This window comes from Momordica charantia (genome assembly GCF_013281855.1).
Source record: "Momordica charantia cultivar OHB3-1 chromosome 11 unlocalized genomic scaffold, Mcharantia_2.0 BLBB01000011.1, whole genome shotgun sequence".
In the NCBI taxonomy this organism is placed as follows: domain Eukaryota; kingdom Viridiplantae; phylum Streptophyta; class Magnoliopsida; order Cucurbitales; family Cucurbitaceae; genus Momordica; species Momordica charantia.
This window is the reverse complement of record NW_028275159.1, coordinates 6,439,130-6,460,191: the sequence shown is the minus strand read 5'-3', so window position 1 is coordinate 6,460,191 and position 21,062 is coordinate 6,439,130. Positions and strand designations below refer to the sequence as shown.

At 33.8% G+C, this 21,062-nt stretch overlaps 4 protein-coding genes across 10 annotated transcripts; 1 reads left to right on the top strand and 3 right to left on the bottom strand.

The window, feature by feature from the left end:
- Nucleotides 1-233: 233 nt before the first annotated feature.
- Nucleotides 234-5,114, bottom strand: FRS2 (FAR1-related sequence 2). Of its 7 annotated transcripts, none has more exons than XM_022277943.2 (10): nt 4,812-5,109; nt 4,672-4,731; nt 1,417-3,550; nt 1,279-1,314; nt 1,107-1,172; nt 946-1,020; nt 802-861; nt 646-711; nt 454-566; nt 234-341 (listed from the first exon to the last, which is right to left on the bottom strand). In XM_022277943.2, the coding sequence occupies exons 3-9, from the start codon at nt 3,502-3,504 to the stop codon at nt 498-500; spliced, it is 2,460 nt and encodes an 819-aa protein (XP_022133635.1). In that variant the 5' UTR covers nt 3,505-3,550; nt 4,672-4,731; nt 4,812-5,109; the 3' UTR covers nt 234-341; nt 454-497. The 7 variants fall into 7 exon arrangements, with proteins under 7 accessions (XP_022133635.1, XP_022133650.1, XP_022133628.1 ...); XM_022277958.2 differs by having other exon boundaries at nt 4,864-5,109; XM_022277936.2 differs by lacking the exon at nt 4,672-4,731 and having other exon boundaries at nt 4,812-5,108.
- A 222-nt stretch (nt 5,115-5,336) lies between these two features.
- On the top strand, nt 5,337-10,482 carry LOC111008301 (vanillin aminotransferase). The gene is made up of 19 exons (XM_022280959.2): nt 5,337-5,582; nt 6,114-6,256; nt 6,413-6,497; nt 6,591-6,663; nt 7,170-7,267; nt 7,340-7,432; nt 7,783-7,856; nt 7,937-7,975; nt 8,083-8,171; nt 8,264-8,340; nt 8,425-8,499; nt 8,670-8,717; nt 8,795-8,878; nt 8,982-9,069; nt 9,152-9,230; nt 9,432-9,522; nt 9,607-9,685; nt 9,878-9,993; nt 10,212-10,482. Exons 1-19 carry the CDS (start codon nt 5,541-5,543, stop codon nt 10,281-10,283), a joined length of 1,545 nt encoding a protein of 514 aa, XP_022136651.1. The 5' UTR covers nt 5,337-5,540; the 3' UTR covers nt 10,284-10,482.
- A 573-nt stretch (nt 10,483-11,055) lies between these two features.
- Nucleotides 11,056-11,688, bottom strand: LOC111013189 (large ribosomal subunit protein eL27x-like). The gene has a single exon (XM_022287624.2). It carries the CDS (start codon nt 11,618-11,620, stop codon nt 11,213-11,215), a length of 408 nt encoding a protein of 135 aa, XP_022143316.1. The 5' UTR covers nt 11,621-11,688; the 3' UTR covers nt 11,056-11,212.
- A 3,976-nt stretch (nt 11,689-15,664) lies between these two features.
- Nucleotides 15,665-16,620, bottom strand: LOC111009227 (cysteine-rich/transmembrane domain PCC1-like protein). Its single transcript, XM_088119370.1, has 3 exons — nt 16,300-16,620; nt 16,071-16,218; nt 15,665-15,964 (listed from the first exon to the last, which is right to left on the bottom strand). Exons 1-3 carry the CDS (start codon nt 16,319-16,321, stop codon nt 15,919-15,921), a joined length of 216 nt encoding a protein of 71 aa, XP_087975496.1. The 5' UTR covers nt 16,322-16,620; the 3' UTR covers nt 15,665-15,918.
- Nucleotides 16,621-21,062: the final 4,442 nt, after the last annotated feature.

Genomic DNA, 21,062 nt, shown 5'->3' with positions numbered 1-21,062 from the left:
ATTAAGTGTATGTTGCTTAAGTTTATATAGGGAGTAAAAATACATATATCAAACTTTATCAGTTGAGTTTTATGAGACAAATTTAAAACTTTTTTTTAGTATAATAATTTGGGGATCTCTAAAAAAGAATAAGCTGGCAGTGAAATGAAGTAAGCAATTTGGCAAAATTTTGACTAAAGTAATAACCACAAATTATAGTACAACCTTGTACTAGAATAAAAACAACCTTGTACTAGGAAAAAAAAAAGTACAACCTTTCATTAATCTTTTAAAAACTTACTTTTACATTCATCAAGAATAAATCAAATTGATTAAATATTTACAAATTTCATATGCTTTGCCTGCAAACAAAATAAAACATTGGTTTTGTTAGTTCATGGAGTATAATCTCCGCATAGAAGAACATAGGACCAAAATAAACAAAACCACATAAGAAAACATTTAGAAACATACCCATAAAACTTTCCTACAACTGAGAACTGGGTTTTTTACATATGTTAAGGTTGTCTTGTTCTTCCTGATGAGTTGTTAATGTGAGTCTGGGACAAGGCATCATCAGGCTGTTCCTACGACGAAAATAATTACACCTCGATGAACGGAGAGTCCTAAATGTAATCAATATACTACACGTAACCGAAGACATACCATATCTTGCCGATTATCTTCAATGTCAAGACGCCGTTGCACATCCAAATTAAGCTGTCCCTGGGACTAAAGACAAACAGATACATACATCAAGTCGATGTATCGAACCGAGTTGCATAATAATCTAGAATTGGAAACTGAACTGAAGACCAATACCTGCATAGTCTGGCCGTCGCTATGCAGACCAACATGAGCTACGACTGAAGGAGATTGATCCTGAAGAATAAGAGATGAGGACTGGTCAAGCTAAGATTCTTAATTCTTCAAGAACATCATACTTCTAAGTATCATCAAGCATACCAAACTCTGCATAGCCTGATGACTATAATAACCTTCAGGTCCATCACAGAAAGGAGAATTTGAGTTCGACAGACCCTGTAAAGCATAGATGACCATATTTAAAGTATTTTAGAGTTTTCACTTGAAAATAGAACATACATGCTTAAAAGGTGTTGTCGTACCGATCCTAGCATATTTTCTTGGCAACTATGGCAGCCATCAAGTGCAGCGGCTCTCGAGTCCACTTCCTGCATGAATGTACGAGTATGCCAAAGAAGAAAGAAAATGTAAGGATGGTACTGTTTACAGCTATAACACTTCACACCATCTCTAGTACAGCTGCATAGAACATACCACCTCCGATGATTTGACCCGTGCCCGCTTGGTTATCTTATAGGTAGAACAGGAGATCATACAGATTTTTAGTACAATTTTTTAAAAACCATATGAGATTACACAATGCTCTTTAGCTAGAAACAGGTACTAACTCACCTTGCCTTTTTTACTCGTTTTCTTTTTCCTAGATGACTTGGCCATATTTTTGCCATGTTCATCTTCTTCCACATCAACAAAACCAACAGAAACCAAGGTATTTGTTTCTGCAGAGCTCTTGGTAGAATTATTCACAAAAACACATTGTTTCAGTACTTCCTCTAATGCCTCAGATGCAATGTCATAGGTTTCTTGAGATAGAGATCCTTGTTCACCCAGTTTAATGGCTTGTTTGCAGAGGTTGTTGAAACGCTGCACTCGGTAATGAAGTTGGTTTGACGTTTCGCTCGGCCCGATCTTTGCACTTCTTGTCCAACGTTTCAAGATATATTTGCGTGGGAAACTAGTTACTCCGGAGACTTGAAGAACAAGGATAGCGTGTCTGCAAAGAATGCCTCTATACTCAAAAGAATGGCATAAACAACATATATCCAATTCTGTCATATTCCAAGCTACCAGGAAATCCTGGCTGTCTTCCAGATCATAAACCTGGTATGTTACAATAGCTCCATCTTCTATTTGTTTCTGCACTTGACATGAAGCTGCTCCCAATACCTCCAACTGGAATTTCTTAAATATCGCAGTCGTGTAGATCGTGGCCATTTGTTTCTCGAAAGGAGAGAGAGACTTTAAGGCTGGTTCTTGGTGCCGAGTTTCAAAATCAGCATTAGCTTCCAACTCGAGCATGTTCTTGGAAAATACCTCAGAATGCTCAATGAACTCCTTGAATGTGGTTTCTTTACATATATACTTGTCAAGAGATGAGGTTACACTTCCCGGTCGCCCAACTGTAGACATTCCGCCTAAAAAACAATTCCTCACATATGTTGGCACCCACTTCTTACGATCATCAAACAACAATTGAAGCCATACATCCTCCCTTAGTTCAAATTTGTCTATCATTTCCCACCATCTTGTTTCAAATTCTTCATCCGTCCAAGATCTATAAATGCACTTATTAAGGCTTTCTATAAAATCGTCATTCTGATCAATAATCTTTCCTAGCTTTCCAGGAACCCTTCTCAACATATGCCACAGAGAGAAAAAATGGAGTGTGTTGGGAAATACATCTGCAACAGCTTCTTTCAAAAATTGTTCTTGATCAGTCAAGACCACTCTAGGAGCTGACCCACCCACTGCTTTGAGCCATGTCTTCATTAACCAAATAAAACTTGAAGTATCCGTATCCCCAATCAGTGCACCTCCAAACAAGATATATTGAAAATGATGATTAACTCCAACAATAGGAACAAAAGGAATTTTGTACCCATTGCTTATGTAATGAATATCAAATAAGATCACATCACTGAAATACTTGTACTCATGCCTACCTTTCGCATCAACCCACAAAACACTTCTCAATTGTTTTTCTTGATTGAAATCCAGGGCATAGAAGAAATTGGGATTTAATTCTTGCATATGCATAAAATGTTCTAGCATCAATTGGACATCTCCCTCATCTAAAGCCAATTGCAAACCTTTCTTCTCAGAAATGACAATACTCGGTTTTTTATTCCTTCCTTTAAAGGCATAATGGAAATCATCAGGACAAATCTCATGGTTATGCTCTCTTATAAAACCATGTACAAACCATTTTCCATCTTGCCTCTTCTTGATGTGCATGCTAGCATTGCAACCCGTCTTTGTACATGGTCTAGGGTTGACGGTCGTAGTAGACTCTCGCTTGCTTCCAAATCTAGAGCATGCAATTTTAATGTCAATAAACTTTCCAGATTTTTTTGAACGCCTGCTTGCTTTTATTGTGATGCCAAATCCCACAGATCTAGCATATTCTCTATAAAAAGAATACGCTTCTTCCTTTGACTCAAACTCCAAACCTTTTTTCGGTTCAGAGGTTGGCCCCATGCTAATAATATCTGTTTCAACATTGATGATGTCCATTTGATCCTGACCACTACTAGTTTCGGTGTTTGGCATAGACATTTCCTCACTGTGCTCATCCCTTGTAGGAGAATTTCCATCCTCTCCCTCACTATGTGTCTGATCCACATCCATCCCATCATTTTTACCCACAATGATGTCTAACCTTTCTTGATCACTGGAAGGCAGCTCAAGGTCTACATCCATGAGGGAAATGTAATATATAACACAATTATCATTTTACAAGAAGTCCCTGAGAATACACAAGGAACAAATTTCATGATTTTTTATAATGAGAAACCGAGCTTTCATTGAGAAAAAATGAAAGAAAACAACGACAAAAGGGGGCCTACTAAAAAACAACCCAACAAAAGGAGCTCTAAGACTAACTATACAAGAAATGACTCCAGTTCAAAATAATAAGATAATAATGAATTCCATACAAACCAACACCCAAATAGGGGCGTTAAATCTAAAGAGTGACCATACCATCTTCCATGACCTTTCCTGACACCTAACAAGCGACAAAAGCAAACAGAGATTTTGTGATTATTAAATTTTGAGGAGGCAGGAAAGTTTACATTGTGATGGAGATCTTAATTATTCTTCAACTACACTAATTTTAATAAGGGAACTCGGAGTTTCGAGGTTTCCTAGCATATATTCAGAGTTCATAAGATTGAATAAAAATTCATTTTGTATGAACAACAGGGCAGAAGATCTATTGATTAATTGGCAACCTATAAAACAGTGGAACGTCTGATAATATGGGTCAAGGCAATCTCATGGATTAGTAACAATTTCAGAGAAAATGTTACTAACATATTTGTAGACAATGTATTGAAAACACATCACAACTCAATCCAACTAGAAAATAGCAACATTTTCCTTTGAGCTTACAGGAGCATTTCAATCAGATAACTTATTGGTCTCCATAACGGTTGGTTTTGAAGATCATCTTGCTTTCTTCGTAGAGATATGGGCCGGAAGAAATTTTTTTCATAGCCAAAAGAAGCAACATCTTTTGGGGTAGCTTCAACTTCAATACATAAATTCCCTAAAAAGAGGTTCCTATACTTCTTTCAGAAGCAGGATGCGAAGAATACTCTCAGATTTGCACAAATCTTGCAATCCATAGCCAGGGTAGTTAAGAATGTTGGCTACAAGGAGAGTGCTAACACAACCAGCCACTCATTAAGACATTTTCATAGTTCATGCTGATACAAGGACAACTGAAGAATTCCCCAATTTTAATTTCCATATCACCAAATTCCCAAGCAGGGTTTCAAACCTACAAATATACTTCTAAAAACTTCAATTGCCTCTAGTTTAACAGCAAGAAAAAGTAAAAAGAAGAAACTGAAATGTCTCAACCTAATGGGCGTTTCGCAGATTATACATTGCAGTATTTGGGATTACAAGAATCAGAAGTCTCTGTTAAAAACAAGAAGAAATGCAAAAATCAGAACCCGAAGAAAGTTGAAATTCCAAAATCAATTAGCTGGATTCGTTACCTCGAAGAAATTAGAACGAACTAACAAAAGGAGAAGAATCGACGGGAGATACCATTGTCGCCGAGGCTCACTTTGGAGCTCATTTTCCGTTCTGTACTTCTGTCCATCAAACTTTTGCCTCTCTCCTCCATTTCACCGCACACGTCGCCGGAGATTCATCGTAATCCGCCGGAAAGATGAACGGAACGACGAATTCAGTCTACTCCCGGATGAGCTCAATTTAGGTCGGGCCCAGCAGATATTGGATTATTAAAAATGGGAAAGAATGAACGGGCAATAAAAATATTTTAAATTAAAATGTATTTGTACTAAAGGTTTGCGATTTTTTAAAAAACTACAGTAAATCCACAAATATTTACTTCAAGAAAAAGAAAACAACAATTCCGCAAAATTTCTTAACTTTGTTAATTGTTAAACTCATTTGTTAACGGATAATTTTATGTATTCGAGACAAAATCATCCATTAAAACAAACAATTTTACCAAAAGATAGACAAATTCCCGAAGTTGGACTGGATGGAATGGAACATGGGAGCTGTAAAGATCAAAAGAAGATGAAATATGAAAATCAAATCAGTCGCAAACTTACAAAGATGAAAAAACATCGTATTAGCGACTCCATTATTGAAGAAGTCGCTCTCAAATCGGCGTGGAATTCCAATATTTTCAAGTGCGTTCAGTCCCAGAACACGACTCACTCCGCTGCTCTTCCTTTCGCCTTAAGCAAGAAATGGGTTTCAACCATCTGCTTCGTTCGATCATCAAACCCAAGGTTTTCAAATTTGATCATCTTTTCATCATTTTCTTCCGTTTTCTGATCGACCCATTTTTCTTTTTGCTGTGTTTCTCCCTTGTCTTTCTCGCCTTGCAAGCTTCTCTTAAACTTACTGCTAATAACGTTTATGGTGTTCTCTAATGGTGGGGTTGTACTCTGTAGTTAGAGATTTAGTTTTCAGGTAGATGGGTTTTTCCTTTTTATTGGAAATATCATCTTGCTGAGGCGATTTATCGTCCTTTTTATGCATTTTCCTGCCCCACCTTGTGTTTGCATCCTTTCCAAATCATTTCCAGAGCTCAACTATATGAATTAGTGAAGAACATAACTATCCAGAGGAGGTTGGGGAGATGAAGAAAAACCGATTCTTAGTTAATTGTGTATTGAAGTTTAGGGGTTTGGTGGGTTCAGTGTACAAAAAATCTGGATGTTAATTGTTACCCCATATTGCTTGTTTTCTGTGATTCATAAGTTCAAAGGAAGTTCAGTAGTCTTGGATATGAACTTATTTATCTTAATCTTTACCAGCTTGGTTCATGTGCAAAAGATGTTGCTGCTTTTAGAACCTCTTGTGAGCGGCTTATTCAGGTTCAGCTACTTTCCCAGCCGTATGGTACAGAAGCATCATTTCAAAGGGAGAATTCTACTACTGATTCAAGAAATGGACGAGGGTAACTTGGAGTATCTGTGATAAATTTCCCTCCCTCCTTCTGTCCCTCGAACTCAAGTGCCTCGTTCTATGCACGAATATGCATATTCGTTCACTCAAGCACTTGCAATTTGAAAATGTATATGCAATATCACATATTTTACATCTGGAATCCTAGGTTCAAAGGCCATGATATGCTTGCACCTTTCACAGCTGGTTGGCAGACTGCTGATTTGAATCCTCTGGTTATAGAAAGATCTGAGGTATACCTGGTCTTTTCAATATATAACCTGGCAATACAATAAGGACCCTCCATCCCCACAGGATAGATTCAATCAGTTATGGTAAATTGTCAGGGTTCCTATGTTTACGACGTTAACGGGAAGAAATATCTCGACGCCCTTGCTGGATTATGGTGCACATCCTTGGGTATTCTTACTGCTACCAATCTTACTCAAGTATATATAATGGATTTTAATGTCTTGATATTGTTCTAACATTATTTTCTTGATCCAATTAAGATGGAAAAGATTGTTTCCCTTGTATCTAATATATTTTTCCCCTCCTGAGAAATATAGTTTAAATGTAATGGTATGCAAGTATTAGAGGCACTGTCAAGCATATGGATGTATTCAGTTCTTTACCTAGAAAGTCAACTTCGTGGCGTGTGTGTTGTAACAATTTCAGTTATCATATTTTATTTGTTATTTCAGACAATTTGGAAATATAGAACATATGGGCAGCATAGTTAGGATAAAATTTAAGAGTTGGAGAATCCTGAAATTGTTCCTAATAAGTTAAAGAAGTCTAGAAAGAGCTTGCAGAGAATAAATATCTTAATATCCAGGCATGCTCTTAGTCTGTGTGCATTGTAAATCTAATCCTATTTCAGTTTTGGGACTTTCGAGTTATGTGTGGATACTGAATAACTGCAGGGGGAAGTGAACCTCGGCTGGTTGCTGCTGCAACAGCACAACTGAATACATTGCCATTTTACCATTCCTTCTGGAATCGCACGACAAAACCTTCTCTGGTATCATCATATTCCCTTTTCAGAATAAAGCTACCTGTAATATATACATGTTACTCAGATATTCCATTGCAGGATCTAGCAAAAGAACTACTAGAAATTTTTACTGCAAGGAAAATGGGGAAGGTCTTCTTTTCTAATAGTGGATCAGAAGCAAATGATTCTCAGGTGCCATTTTTCCACCTTTTACTTTACTGTTAGCAATTTTCTATGATTGCTTATATATATGGATGTTGAATATTAATAGCTCATCATCTGACATATTGTGAACTTTGTGTTTGAAAATGAAATGTATGGATCTTTAACATTTTTGGTTAAACTGGAAAATATGGTTCCAGTTTCATCTTCAATGAAAAGTTAACTATCTTTTACCTAACTACTGAAGGAAAAGAGATCAGGTAAATATGAAACTTTAAAGTAAGGTCATTCAACTGTACAAGTGTGAGATATTCACTTTTTTGTAGGTGGTGGTGATAACTGCAATATCAATGAATAATGTTATTTTCTAACTCATGTAGGTAAAGCTGGTTTGGTATTATAATAATGCACTCGGGCGACCACACAAAAAGAAATTCATCGCTCGTTCAAAATCGTATGTTCATTGTCGAATGCTCCTTTCAAATATGCTCTGCTCATTTTACTAATCCAAGTTTGCTATCTATGCAATCTCAGGTACCATGGTTCGACATTGATTTCGGCTAGTCTTTCTGGGTACGACGATAACAAAAGATATCTTGTCAGGATATTCTCCAAATACTTCAAAAGTCCTAAATAACTTGTTTGACCAAAGTCTATTAATTGGGGAAATTTTATTGTAGTCTTCCAGCTTTGCATCAAAAATTTGATCTTCCTGCTCCATTTGTACTGCACACTGACTGTCCTCACTACTGGCGCTATCATCTTCCTGGTTGTCACCAAACTGCTCTCTATTATTAGAAGTGTTGTTACACAGTTTATATTATTACTTTTATAATGTTAAATGTGACAGTGATGTGCCAGGTGAAACCGAGGAAGAGTTCTCGTCGAGATTAGCCAACAATTTAGAGAATCTTATTATCACCGAAGGACCGGAGACAGTAATGTCACAAAATTTGACTTGAATGTTCAAATATTTGGCATCTGCAAATAATTGTTTGTGTTTAAACCTTTGTTTCTTTCAGATTGCTGCCTTCATTGCTGAACCCGTCATGGGAGCAGGCGGTGTGATACTTCCTCCTGCAACTTATTTCGATAAAGTAAGCTGGCAGTTTCTTAACAAGTTTAAAACGTAAAATGCTCATAATAAGAACTTTACTATTTAGATGCATAATCATGAGTGCTTCTAGATTTCCAATACTTGCTCAAAAGAAGAGAAGAGAAGCAATATTTGAAAATTATTCACTAGTTTTTAGTTTCATGTGTGTAGGTCCAAGCTGTGCTGAAGAAATATGACATTCTTTTCATTGCAGATGAGGTAATATAGTCTTACTATCCTTCTTCACAACTTTCAATTCTCTTACCTCATGTCCTGTAAGTTCTTCACTGCCATAGGTTATTTGCGCCTTCGGAAGGCTCGGGACGATGTTCGGATGTGATAAATACGATATTAAGCCAGACTTGGTATCAATAGCCAAGGTGAAGTTGGGGTAATTTGAAGAATGGAGAAAGCTTATTGTGTTTAGATCCTGAGAAGAAGATATATCTGTCTTTTGTGTATTTTGTGGTGTTGAAATTGCAGGCTCTTTCTTCTGCATATATGCCCATTGGTGCTGTCATTGTCAGCCCTGAAGTTTCAGATGTCATACACTCTCAAAGCAATAAGCTCGGTACGTCGGTTTTGGTGCAAGTGAAAATATGCTCGGTACGAGTCTTACGACGAATATATTGTCTAATATATATACAATTCAGGTACTTTTTCCCATGGATTTACGTATTCTGGACATCCTGTTGCATGTGCTGTAGCCATTGAAACACTGAAGATCTACAAGTACGTTGTTTTATGGCTGTTTTAAAGATCTACGGTTCAATCTTTTCAATATATTCTTGTTCTTAACTAAGTATTGGCAACCCCCAGGCCCCAAGACTTACCTTGAATAATAATTATTTGATGAAGTTGCAACCATGAGAAAAATTCTCTAGTGGATCATATAGTTTATAACTTAACGTTTAAGATGTGCTTCTTCCATAGGGAGAGAAATATTGTTGAGCAAGTAAAGAACATCTCCCCAAGGTTTCAAGATGGTGTAAAAGCTTTCTCTAGCAGTCCCATCATAGGAGAGGTATGGTTCAATTATTCATTTCTTCTCATTTGGTAGGCATGTCGCTGCAAAACGTTAGCTCGAGGCAACCCTTTTGTTTTGCAGACGAGGGGGATGGGATTGATCTTAGGCACAGAATTCACAGACAACAAATCACCCAATGATCCATTTCCTCCTGAATGGGGTACCTACCTTCTGTTGCTAAAGAGTTTCCATTCAATTCTATCATTGATCATGTGGATTAAAATCATAAGCATTACATATTAGTTGGGTAGTATAACTTGATGAATGTAGAAATGCATTTAAATTTCTGGGTTTCTTATAAAATGGAAGTTGAAATATCGTTGTTCTACCGAGTGCTCTATGGGATGTGCAGGCATAGGTGCATATTTTGGAGCAATGTGTGAGAAGCATGGAATGTTAATACGCGTCGCTGGGGATAATATAATGATGAGTCCTCCCTTCATTATCTCACCTGAAGAAGTTGATGAGGTACCATACAGATTCTTACAGCCAATTTATTGTCTTTGATGAAAGAATTCCAGAAATATTTCCAGAGGGGTAACAAAGTTTGAAACTGATTTGGGAGGAATGGGTTAAGCTAATCTGATCCAAGTTTGCTTCTTCTGGAGTAACAGAGCATCTGTTTGAGCAATTAGAGTTTACTATGAACCTTGATTGTTGTAACCTGAAAATGGTACTGTTTTCAGCTAATAAACATATATGGGAAAGCACTCAAGGATACTGAAGAGCGGGTGAAGGAACTGAAATCTCAAAAGTAGGTGAGCTAACTGACCGACCAGGATCGATAATGTCGAAAAGTCTGTAGATGAATGAAAAGTTTAATGGAATGTAGAAGGTGAGAGTTCTGTTTCCATTGATACTCCAATTTGTTTGTCAATAAATAAGAAAAAACAGAAGAAATTATATTGGAGTGTGTATAGACAGATCATCTCAGCTTGAATCATCCATTCCTTGAAACACCTCTGCTCAAGGTTTCAACTAAATATTTAAGCATGGAATTTTCTCAAAAAAACAAAATCAAAATACTAATCCAATGAACTCAAAATGTTAGTTTTCAAAAGCAAAAACTACTTCTAGTCAAAATTTTGGTTTAGAGAGTAACTTTTTGAATCTTTATTTTACAATGACATTTTTACAAGAGCAAGATTCAAGCAACGAAATTATGAAGAAAAAAATGCAGGGAATTGAAAAACACCCAACATTAGGAAGCTGGTCCAATCTCAGAAAAATAACCATCCTTATGATCTTACTTAAATGACAGGGGAAGCACAAAGAAAATTCAGATCCATAGCCATCCGGAAAGATCAAATTAAAGAACTTGTAATTAATATAGAAGAATTAAATGTTCAAGCATAAACTCCACACAGAGACGAAGAATCAAACCCATAAATCACGGGAAGAATCTCCCCAGTTGTATGTGTGATCCAGCAGCAATGCCATTTGATCATTTAAACTCTTATTGTTGTTATCGAGAATCTAATAATGTATCAAACTCTGAGACATTCGAACGAGATTGAAAGACTCAGATCATTGAATTAAACCCTTATCTCATTCCAACTATTTAGGGCTAAAAGAAGAAGATCAACAAAAATTTAGTAATATGCCCATTAGACAATGGATTCATAATTCAAAAATGACTTCTCAAAATTTTAAACGAGAAAAAGAACCTCAAAAACTTATGATATCCTCAGAACCTAAGCTTGGTAAAAAACCACCTATTCTTCCCAGTCTTAAACCTCTCCTCCATCCTCTTCTTGATCTCCTTCGCCGCCGCAACCTTCGTGCCCTTCGACTGCAAACAATCCACATTAACCACATCCTTGAGATCGACGTCGAGTGTGTACCTCGTCGGCATGAGGTGCTGGTAGTTCACAAGCTTGATGAAGGCCTTCACTCTCGATTTCTTCGCCGTCTTCTTGGTCGAATCTTTGCGAATCACCCTACTCGGGTACTTGCTGATCCCCGCCACCAGACAATGGCCGTAGGGTCGATCCCGGGTTCCATCATCGAAGTTGCGCACTATCACAGCCTTCCGGCCGGCGAATCGGCCTTGTAGAACAACGACCGCCTTGTTCGGCTTGATAAATTTGACCATTTTCAGTTCCGATCGCGAAAAAATTCCCCTCAATCTGTCGACGACGACAACATAAACTCTAGGAGCAGAGCAGCTGATTTATAACCTGTAAAACCGAAGCCCTAATTATTTATAATGGGCCTCAATGGGCTCATTATTTCAGAGACCATTTATTTATTTTTCAATTGACCATTCAATGTTTTAAACCTGGTTGAAAATATTGATAAAATATAACGTTGATGCATATTTTAAAAATAATTATAAAGATAACAAATATTTAAATTAACAAATAAATCTTTAATCATTTTAAATAATTTAAAATTTGTTAATATTAATTTTTTATTCATGTTAATCACTTTTTGTTGATATTTTGTTTTTTTATATTTTGTTGCTTTTTTATTATGTTAATACTTGTTAGGGGAAGATAAAAAGATATAGCAATGAAAGACAGAATTGGGCTGAGAGAGGAGCGGATTCGGCGACCCGAGCCAGCCACAGATGTCTCGAGGTCGGCGTCGAGACCTTCTCGACCAATGGTTGAGAACTCCAACGATTCTCTCCCGACCCCTACTCATCCAAATTTGTGTTGTTTCGACCTTAGATTTGATATTGGGCCTAATACTAAACACACAGGTCCAAGAGTCCAGATCTCCTAGGCACAGTAGGACTCGACTCTGATAATTCCTAAAGGTATTAGGATTAAACACGATCAATTACCCGACTCTTTATTCTCGACTATCCAAAGTCTAACTTAAGCATCGAAGTCTGTGTGGCAAGAGCCACACCGGTCTTATTGCTATTCTGTTTTGCAGGTCTTATCGATCTCTTTCGTATCTAAAATTTGGAGAAACTTCACATCAACAATAGTCTACATTGCTCTAAATAACTTTAGCTTATTTTTTAAATATAATATGCAGAGATATATATCTTAATTAAGCTCAAGTTACCAACATCTATCTTTGGCAAAAGATCATGAGTTCGAATTCTCATCTCACTTATTGTAATAAAAAAAATAAGCTGAAGTTAGGTAAAAATTTAGTTTATTTGTATTATTAAACGGTGGTAATTAATTATATTGATAATTAAATGGAATGATGATCAAAATTATTAATTGTCGATACAAATTATAATCTATATATAAAAGGGAGTATAGGGAGAAACTTTTTCTCTCTATTTTGTCCTTTTAATTTCAACATTCTCATAGATATTTTGAGGATAATTTTGTCATTTAAATATAAAATTTTCTCCCTCGCTCCCCTTTCTCTCCCTCCCACGCTACTTTCCTTTTTTTTTCATTTCTTTAAAAATATTTAATCTCCATCATTACCAATTTTACATTTGTCAAATTAATTTTCTCTTTCTAATAAACTTTCCCTTTTAAAGGTTAGGATATAAAGAGTTAGAATATAGAGAGTTTTGCCTCTTTATATCTATGTTAATAAGTTATAACTTATTTTGAATTATAATTAATAAGGAATTTAAAAAGGTTCGTAACTTTTTATTTTCTACGAGTATATAAAGAGTTTTTTCTTACTCCTTCTCCCAACTTTTATTCATCAAAACTTGTGTTTTATTTCTCTTTCGATAGATAAATTTTCTCCTTTAGTCAATGTATTGTGTTTTCTTATATTTAGTTAGATTGTTTGATCGAATATTCAACTTTTTTAGTTATTTTTTTTCCAACCAACTCAATCAACTGGAAAACGAAAGTGAAAATGAGTGATAAGATCGAATACCTTGGACGGATCCACTTTGGGATGACACTTGATAACCGCGAGGATTCCCTCAATGACCTCCTCTTTGGTAAGGTGATTATCATATCAATCCATCGGAACATGGTTGCGGTTGGCATTCCCGGCGAGCTAGGGCAAGGAATTGGACCAAAACTCAAACATGGCAAAGAACGGCTGCCCTGCATCTCTATCTCTCACTATTTTTTTTGTCATTTTATTTTTCAATGACTCAAATAAGAAATTGAAACAAAATTGTATTTACTTTTATGTATTGATATGTTTAGCGAAAAAAAGATGAAAAATCCATGAATATGTGCTTTTTTAAAAAAAAAAATTTAAGTAATTGAAGAATAATCCTTTTAGTCACACTAACCACATCAGTGGGTGACGAGAATTATTGAGACGTTGTTTTATGAGATAAACATTAAAAATACGAAAAAACTTGGTGAGGTAAACATTTAGAGATAGAAAAACCAAATTATATTATAAATTTTAACTATTTAATTAAATTTTATATTTTTAAATATTAAAATGAAAACTATAAAATTTTATGTGCACGGTACGCGTACGTGTTTCTTATGATAATCAACTAGCATGATAATTGATAATGAATAATTTAATATAAAGTATATGGATATAAATACCATAACTGAGTAAAGGTATGTTTAGGAGTACTCCCATAAATTTTTTCTTTTAGCAAATTAAAATTAATTAACAAAAGTGTTGACTTTTTTTTTGTTTGATTATAATATATTGAAAAGAAACTAACAAATAAAAGTATTTATAAAAAAAAAACAATAAAGAAAAAACAGGAAGAATATATTCTATACCACATGGGTCATGAGTCATGATAATGGTGTAAACTTGCCACTACCTATATTTCTTTCCAAAAGCATTTATTGAATAATTTTTCTAATTTCATATGTCACTGATGATTCATTCCTACGTAGAGTAAGAAAATATGAAAGAAATTAGAGAAGTCATGAAAAAGAAAAAAAAAATCTAGAAAATTTTAGATTTTTCATATATAAAGAAAGAGAAAAATATCATATTTGTGGCTAGCACAAATATTCACACCAAATAGTATTGTGTGTTATGTTTGTTTTTAAGTTTACGTGAATTGTTACTCTGCTAGGCGAAGAATTTTATGCAATGATGTTGTAAATTGAATTTGAAGTCATACTCTGTAACTTTATCAAAAACTATAGTTCGTTCTTATTTTCAGTATAATAAATATATATATTTTTTTCTTCTTAATAAGCTAGTTCGAGAATATCGAGCTAGAAAAATAGACTTTAAAAGTTCAATTAGAAGAATTTATTAATATTTATGAGTTCAATAACCCCATCTCTGTGAATCATCTTCTTATTCTTATGTATATCATTCAAATAAGCATAAAAGGTACAACTTTTGCCCACGATTCATATTAAAACAAATATTCAAATCTTTACGGCTCCAAATATGTTGAGTCTGTTTGATAATAAATTTGACCAACTCCCTGAACCTCGACTCAAACTATAGATGACCCAGTGGACAAGCTGGAAATGAGTTGAGCAGGAAACCTACAAAACAAAACACACTCCAATATTAGAGTCAGTGGCTAGTCAAACTAAACTTGAGAGAGAATCTAGTGTTCCTGTACCTAAAAATGAGGCGAATGAGTTCTATTTATAAGTGATTATCCCGACAATGTCCCTGACAAGGCATCAACGGCTCTTTAAGGTGGCAATGAAGTGAAGCTAGTCGGTTCAACCAATAAATGAGAACAAGACTTTTTGGCTCGGCCATAGAAGATGAGACCGAGGTAAAGAAACTTGAGGCTTATCAATTAAAGCCACGTGTAACTTTCATTACTCAATCAATACGTTCTAGTGTGAGTTGAAATCACCTCCAACGAAGACGACATCAAAATATCAAATGATCGTTGTATCGATACGAGCTCTCGAAAGCGCTCATAATCTTATCTTCAACATAAGATTTGGATGCTTTGAATGGTGGTTGAGTAAGGGACTCTCGGACGTTTGTCTTTTCATACTCAACTTAATATTAGAATTACTTAACCTTCCAATTATTTTTAAAATTAAATAAATATCAATCCATCATTTACTTAGTTAATCTTTTTCATTAAAATGAATATATTCCATACATTTTTTCAGAAGATCTTATATATTTATAATAGAGAATATGCGCAACCAAGTGGAAGAAGTAAGCAACCAGTAATTCCAATTCAAATTCTCTCGTTTCATCCTTATCTTCTCCATGCCCACGTGTAGATAACGTAAGCAGCAGCCACGTGTCACAACGATATTGAAACAAAACAACTCTCAACCAATACACAAGAAAAACATCAAATAATTTATTATTTAAAAAATATTATAAATCATATAGTCCCATACGGTTCCATCACCATGACTCCTACGTTTCAACACACGAATTAATACAACATAATTAACAAAAATTCCACAAAAAAAAAAAGAACACTAAAAATTAAATCACAAAATATCATAATACATCCCTAAAAAAATCCGGTCGTCTCTAGTAAAACAGGTCTCCGGAATCGTCCGCCGCCGCTCCAACTTCCGGCGATCAGAAGCATGCGTCCAATACACAGCAGCAGCATATCGCAGCACAACTGCAAAAATCAATAAAAATATTAAGAAAACAAAATTAAAATTTAAATAAAATAAAACACGGTTAAAAGGGAACGACATAGAAATTAATAATAATAATTAAATTACCAGCCTTTCCAGAAGCCGTCGCCTCTGGACTTGGTTTCAGCAGGAACAGGAGGGGGTTGGGAAAAATCGCCGCCGTCTCTGGTCGGATAACCCGCCGGCGGCGGGGCTGCATAAGAGGCCGGCGCGGTGGAGGGCGGAGGATAAACGGCTACAAAATTAAATTAAATTCAGAAAAGAAAGAAGAAAAAGAAGAAATTAAGTACCGAAATCTAAATTACTAAAGAATCACCTGCAGGCTGGGCGGAACTCATCTTGAAATAAAAAAAAAAAAAAAAAAGTGGAGGAATTGAGAGAAGAAATGGGAATTTAAAGGGAAGCAAAATTGAAGTTTTATAAGTTTGGATGAAGTGAAAGAGTGGTATTTATATAAAATAAAAATTATTGAGAGCTGGAAATTTGGTGGGAGCAGTTGGGCTGCGAAACCGCGTCTGGGGAATAGAGAATATCGAAGGGAAAAGTAAGTTTTTAATTAATTTATATTATAATTTATTGGTGCTTTTTACTATGCACATAAATTAAGACAGAAAAAAAGAATTTGGTGGGAAGGAAAGTTTGTGGAATCTGCTGGTATTCAATTTCGGCAACATATTTTGAAGTTTGAATTGAGAATGGAGAAAAATAAATAGAAATTATGTGACGTGTAAAGGAAGAATTTCCTTTGTTCCTTCTCTACCTGGCTGCCTTTCCTCCTGTTCTCATCCCATGTGTTCATATTCTACTATAACTCTTAATAATTTTTTAGATTAAAAAACTTTAATTAAAATAAACGATTTAGTTTCAACGACTCTCAAAATTGACGACTGATAACTCCGTTAAATATTTTAGGTTAAATCTAACAAAAATTTGATGGGTCTACCCACTAAAATCGATTGATCGGTTCAAATTTAAATAACCATTTGAGTTATTACTCGAATCAAATTGTTACTTTAAGGAAAGTTTAGGAATTTAACCAATTTTTTAAGCTACGAACCCCTCTTTTAGGTTGAATCTAAATTAAAAATGATGCCTCAACTAGTCAATCGTGTTTAAAGGACAAAAGTATCAAAGTCAATGTCATATCAATGTTTTCATTTGACGAGTACAATTCCAATTATTTGGATCCGGTAATTCTCCATTTTATTTTCTGGTCAATTTTATTATGGATTTGTGTAGAGAAATCATGAGCTCGTTTCTATAATTTGTTAGAGACCGTTTGTTCTCAACTGTATATTAGTGTTAATTCTTCTGTTTGTAATTGCTCTATTCACCGGATGATTTATATAAATCAATGCGTACCAAATTTTTTTTATATAATGTTTATATGTTGCCTCCTATGAATTAGTTTAGCGGTTGTTCACTTTAGAAATTAACCTCAATTTATTATGTCCATAGAAATATCGTTAAAATAATGTTGATAACGATAGATATTCGGTAAATTTAAAAATCATAAAAATAATTTCAATTAATAGTGAAGCTATTTTCATTTCCTAAATAAGTTATAGTTATAATATTATTAGTATTTATATTTATTTAGTGACTAATTGACGATATTTCTTTTATGTTTCTTGAATATTTATACAAAGTACTTGGTCACTTGCTGAAATTCTTCAATTACCTGAGACTGAGACTTGAGAGTTAAAAAATTTTCTATGATATGGTTAAAATTAAAGTTTTCACAATTGTGTGTATTTAGTCTTTATATTTCTATAATTCATTAACTTTTAATTCCGTGTCTTAGATCTCTACCATCAACTACGTTTCCACCACCGTCAAATATTTCTAAAATCAACTCGCCATATATAAACCTTAAAATAACACAATCAAGGTACTACATAAATATTAAATTGATGAAGTTCACGTACAAATTTCAATTAATGACTCGTATATGATGACACATCATGCTTTATTATATATTTTCCTTTGGGTATTAACTATTAATTATTTTTTTATTAAATTATAATTTTTTTTTGTTCTATTTGAATATATAATTGAAGTTAGATTGATATTGTACATTATTAAATCACCAATTTAGTGAGGGAGTTGAAATATTGTTTAGTCATTTTGAATTTATATATATATATATTACACATTAGAAGTCAAGTTTTTGCTTTTTTCTAGTTTCTATCCCTTTATTAATTTCACATTTATGATATTGGAGTATTTAATATTCTCCACTTAGCTTTCCTTTAGTCAACAAAATTATTTTACTTATCAATTATTAATTACTAATAACCTAATAAACTAAAAATAGAATCAAATTAATACACTCAATTTAACTTTATATGGACCACATCTCCCTTTTAGCTATTTTAATAGCCTTTTTTTTCTGTAAAAAAAATATATTATTTTTTAAACTTATATCTAAAGCCTACATGATTAGTTCATAGAGTTAGGGAATATTAATTATTAATATTGAAAAGTCTGATGAGAGAAACTTAGTTGGAAAGAAACTTAAGTTGCAAACGATATTCCACCACCACGCGTGAAGCAATCCATTCAACTTTTATAATCGTTTTAATGAAGTTTAGTTTAACCAAAATTTTCCGTAACGAACATAGTTCATCTCCAACGAAAAGATTGTAAAAACGATCTCCTACCACACATCTACTAAAAAAAATTAATCAAAATTTAAGTTAAACTAAATATAACTTAACTTAGATTATTGTTAGCCACGACGGAGGTTAAAATAATCCATTGATTTTTTTTTAAAGAACATTAGTGTTATTTTTTGTTGAATTGAAAAAAAAAGAAGTTTTTATGAATATCAGTGTTCTTTTTTGTTGAATTAAACAGAGGTTGTATGAATATTAGTATTTTCATTGTGAGTGAATTAGTAACCTTTAAATTTGAATCTCTACCACTTGTTTGTATTATAAATATTCTAGGAAAGAAAAATCTTAATATAACATTCAATTCAAAATTTAAATCGTCCACTTTTTATTTATTTATTTTCCCTACCAAACATATTAAATAGTTGGATAATTTAGGTGAGTGACTAAAATTAGACGCCTATTTTAAAAAATGGCCAATAATATCACATTTTGAACTCTTATGGTCGGGGTGAACTTTGGATAATTCTATAACCACAGGCCCATAGGCCGAAGAAGTTGCTGTGGAGGCTGAGTGGCCTTATAACTGCAGGCCCAGTTCGAAGGCTTTCAATTCCATCATGGGCCATGGGGAGCAGGCCGGCCCAGTGTGAACTTCCGTTGGATCTCTAGTCCTTGTTTTATGCTTAATTACTTCTTTTTTTTTTTTTAATTTCACCAATTAGAAAAAAATATTGATGAATCTAAATATTGAACATTATTAAAAAAAAAAATCATACTTTTATTTTTCATCCATTTAGGTAGTTTTCTTTCGTGTGCATGTGTGTATATAAAAATACTTCGAACAAGAAACTGATGAAGATATAATATAACTAATTTTTCAAATTAAAAATCATATTCAAGTAAGAGAGTGGCACAACTAATCTTTAAAAAAAATGTCTTCCACCCTATCTTCATTAGTCATCTTCAAGTAGAAACCTTGGATGATAATATTTATCCCACATTTGAAATATAATCTATAATTCAATTCCGCGAAAATGAAAATTCAACCATATACTTATTTCTACGTCGGGTTCATCTTGACTATAAAATAGTCAATAACATTATTTCTCATGATTTGAAAATATATGTGGAGATGGATGTCGAAGCCCTCCACGAATCGATAGAACATATTAGAATCCCTAAAATATGATAAAAAGTCTTGACAGAATATCGCTATAAAAAAAAAGTTGTCTCCCTATAAAAAATCAAACTCTCTATCTTCTTCCCACATTTTTTTTCTTGATTTGTTTTTATATGTTCTCTCCGCGAAAAAGAAAACCAAATGGGATGCTGCGATTTCTATTACCACCACAAATCACAAAGGACCAATATCAATTCGGAGAGAAAATAATATCTCAGCGATTCGAACACACTCTAATATCATCACCGAACCTAAAAGTTTCTCGTCTCGAAAAATTTAATGATTTATCCAATGACACACATCTCCATCATTTCTTGGTGGCTTCATTACAAGAGAATCTGAAATAGAGATTCACAGCAGCATACTTTTGAAAATTAAAAGAAAATATTTTTAGAAAAAAAAAAAAGAAAGATACCAAACACATTCTTGGACCACAAACCCACCAAGGAAGAAGCTTCAGTCTTTTCTTTTAGGTAACACACAATTTTCACATTTCCCAAACAAAGCAATTAGCAAAAACAAATTAATACAAAAAGAAATACAGTGCCCAGTTGTGCAATAACAGATGGTCCCTAAAATCCATGTCCCACTTTATTTTGTCACTTGCAAAAAAAAAAAAGCATGTTCACATGTTACAATTTCTCAATTATTGATTTATTTCTGTATATTCTATTCTTCCTGCTTTTTCTTTTTATATCTATTGTTGCTGCTTTTTTTTCTATGTCGTCCCACGGGCCTTTGAATCTTTTAAAGTTGTGTCTAATAAATTTTTAATTTTTTTTAGTTCAATAATACAGGATGAAGATTCGACTTTTTGATAGATAATATATGCTTTAACTAGCTCTCCACAGATTGGCTAAGTCTTTTTAACTTTAAAAAGTATAAAATAAGTTCCCGAACGTTGAATTTTATATCTATATATGGGTCACAAAATTTTAAAATTATCCAATATATTTTTAAGCTATTAATTATGTGCCTAATATATATTTATTCGAAATATTTTTTTAAATATAGGAACTTGTTAAATGTAAAATTGAAATTTCCAAAATTTATTAAACATTTAAATTTATTAGACACAAAATTGAAAGAACGTTTTTTAAACTCTAAGAATTTATTAAATACACTTTTGAAAATTATAAACTAAACTTATAATTTAATAGAACCACAGCCATTGAAGATAAAGAGATAATATAAGAGACGAAGAAATTATATATATTTTAAAATAGAATTTGGAGACTCGTGTGATTGTGTTTTCATGATATTTTTCTTTTTCGTATTTCA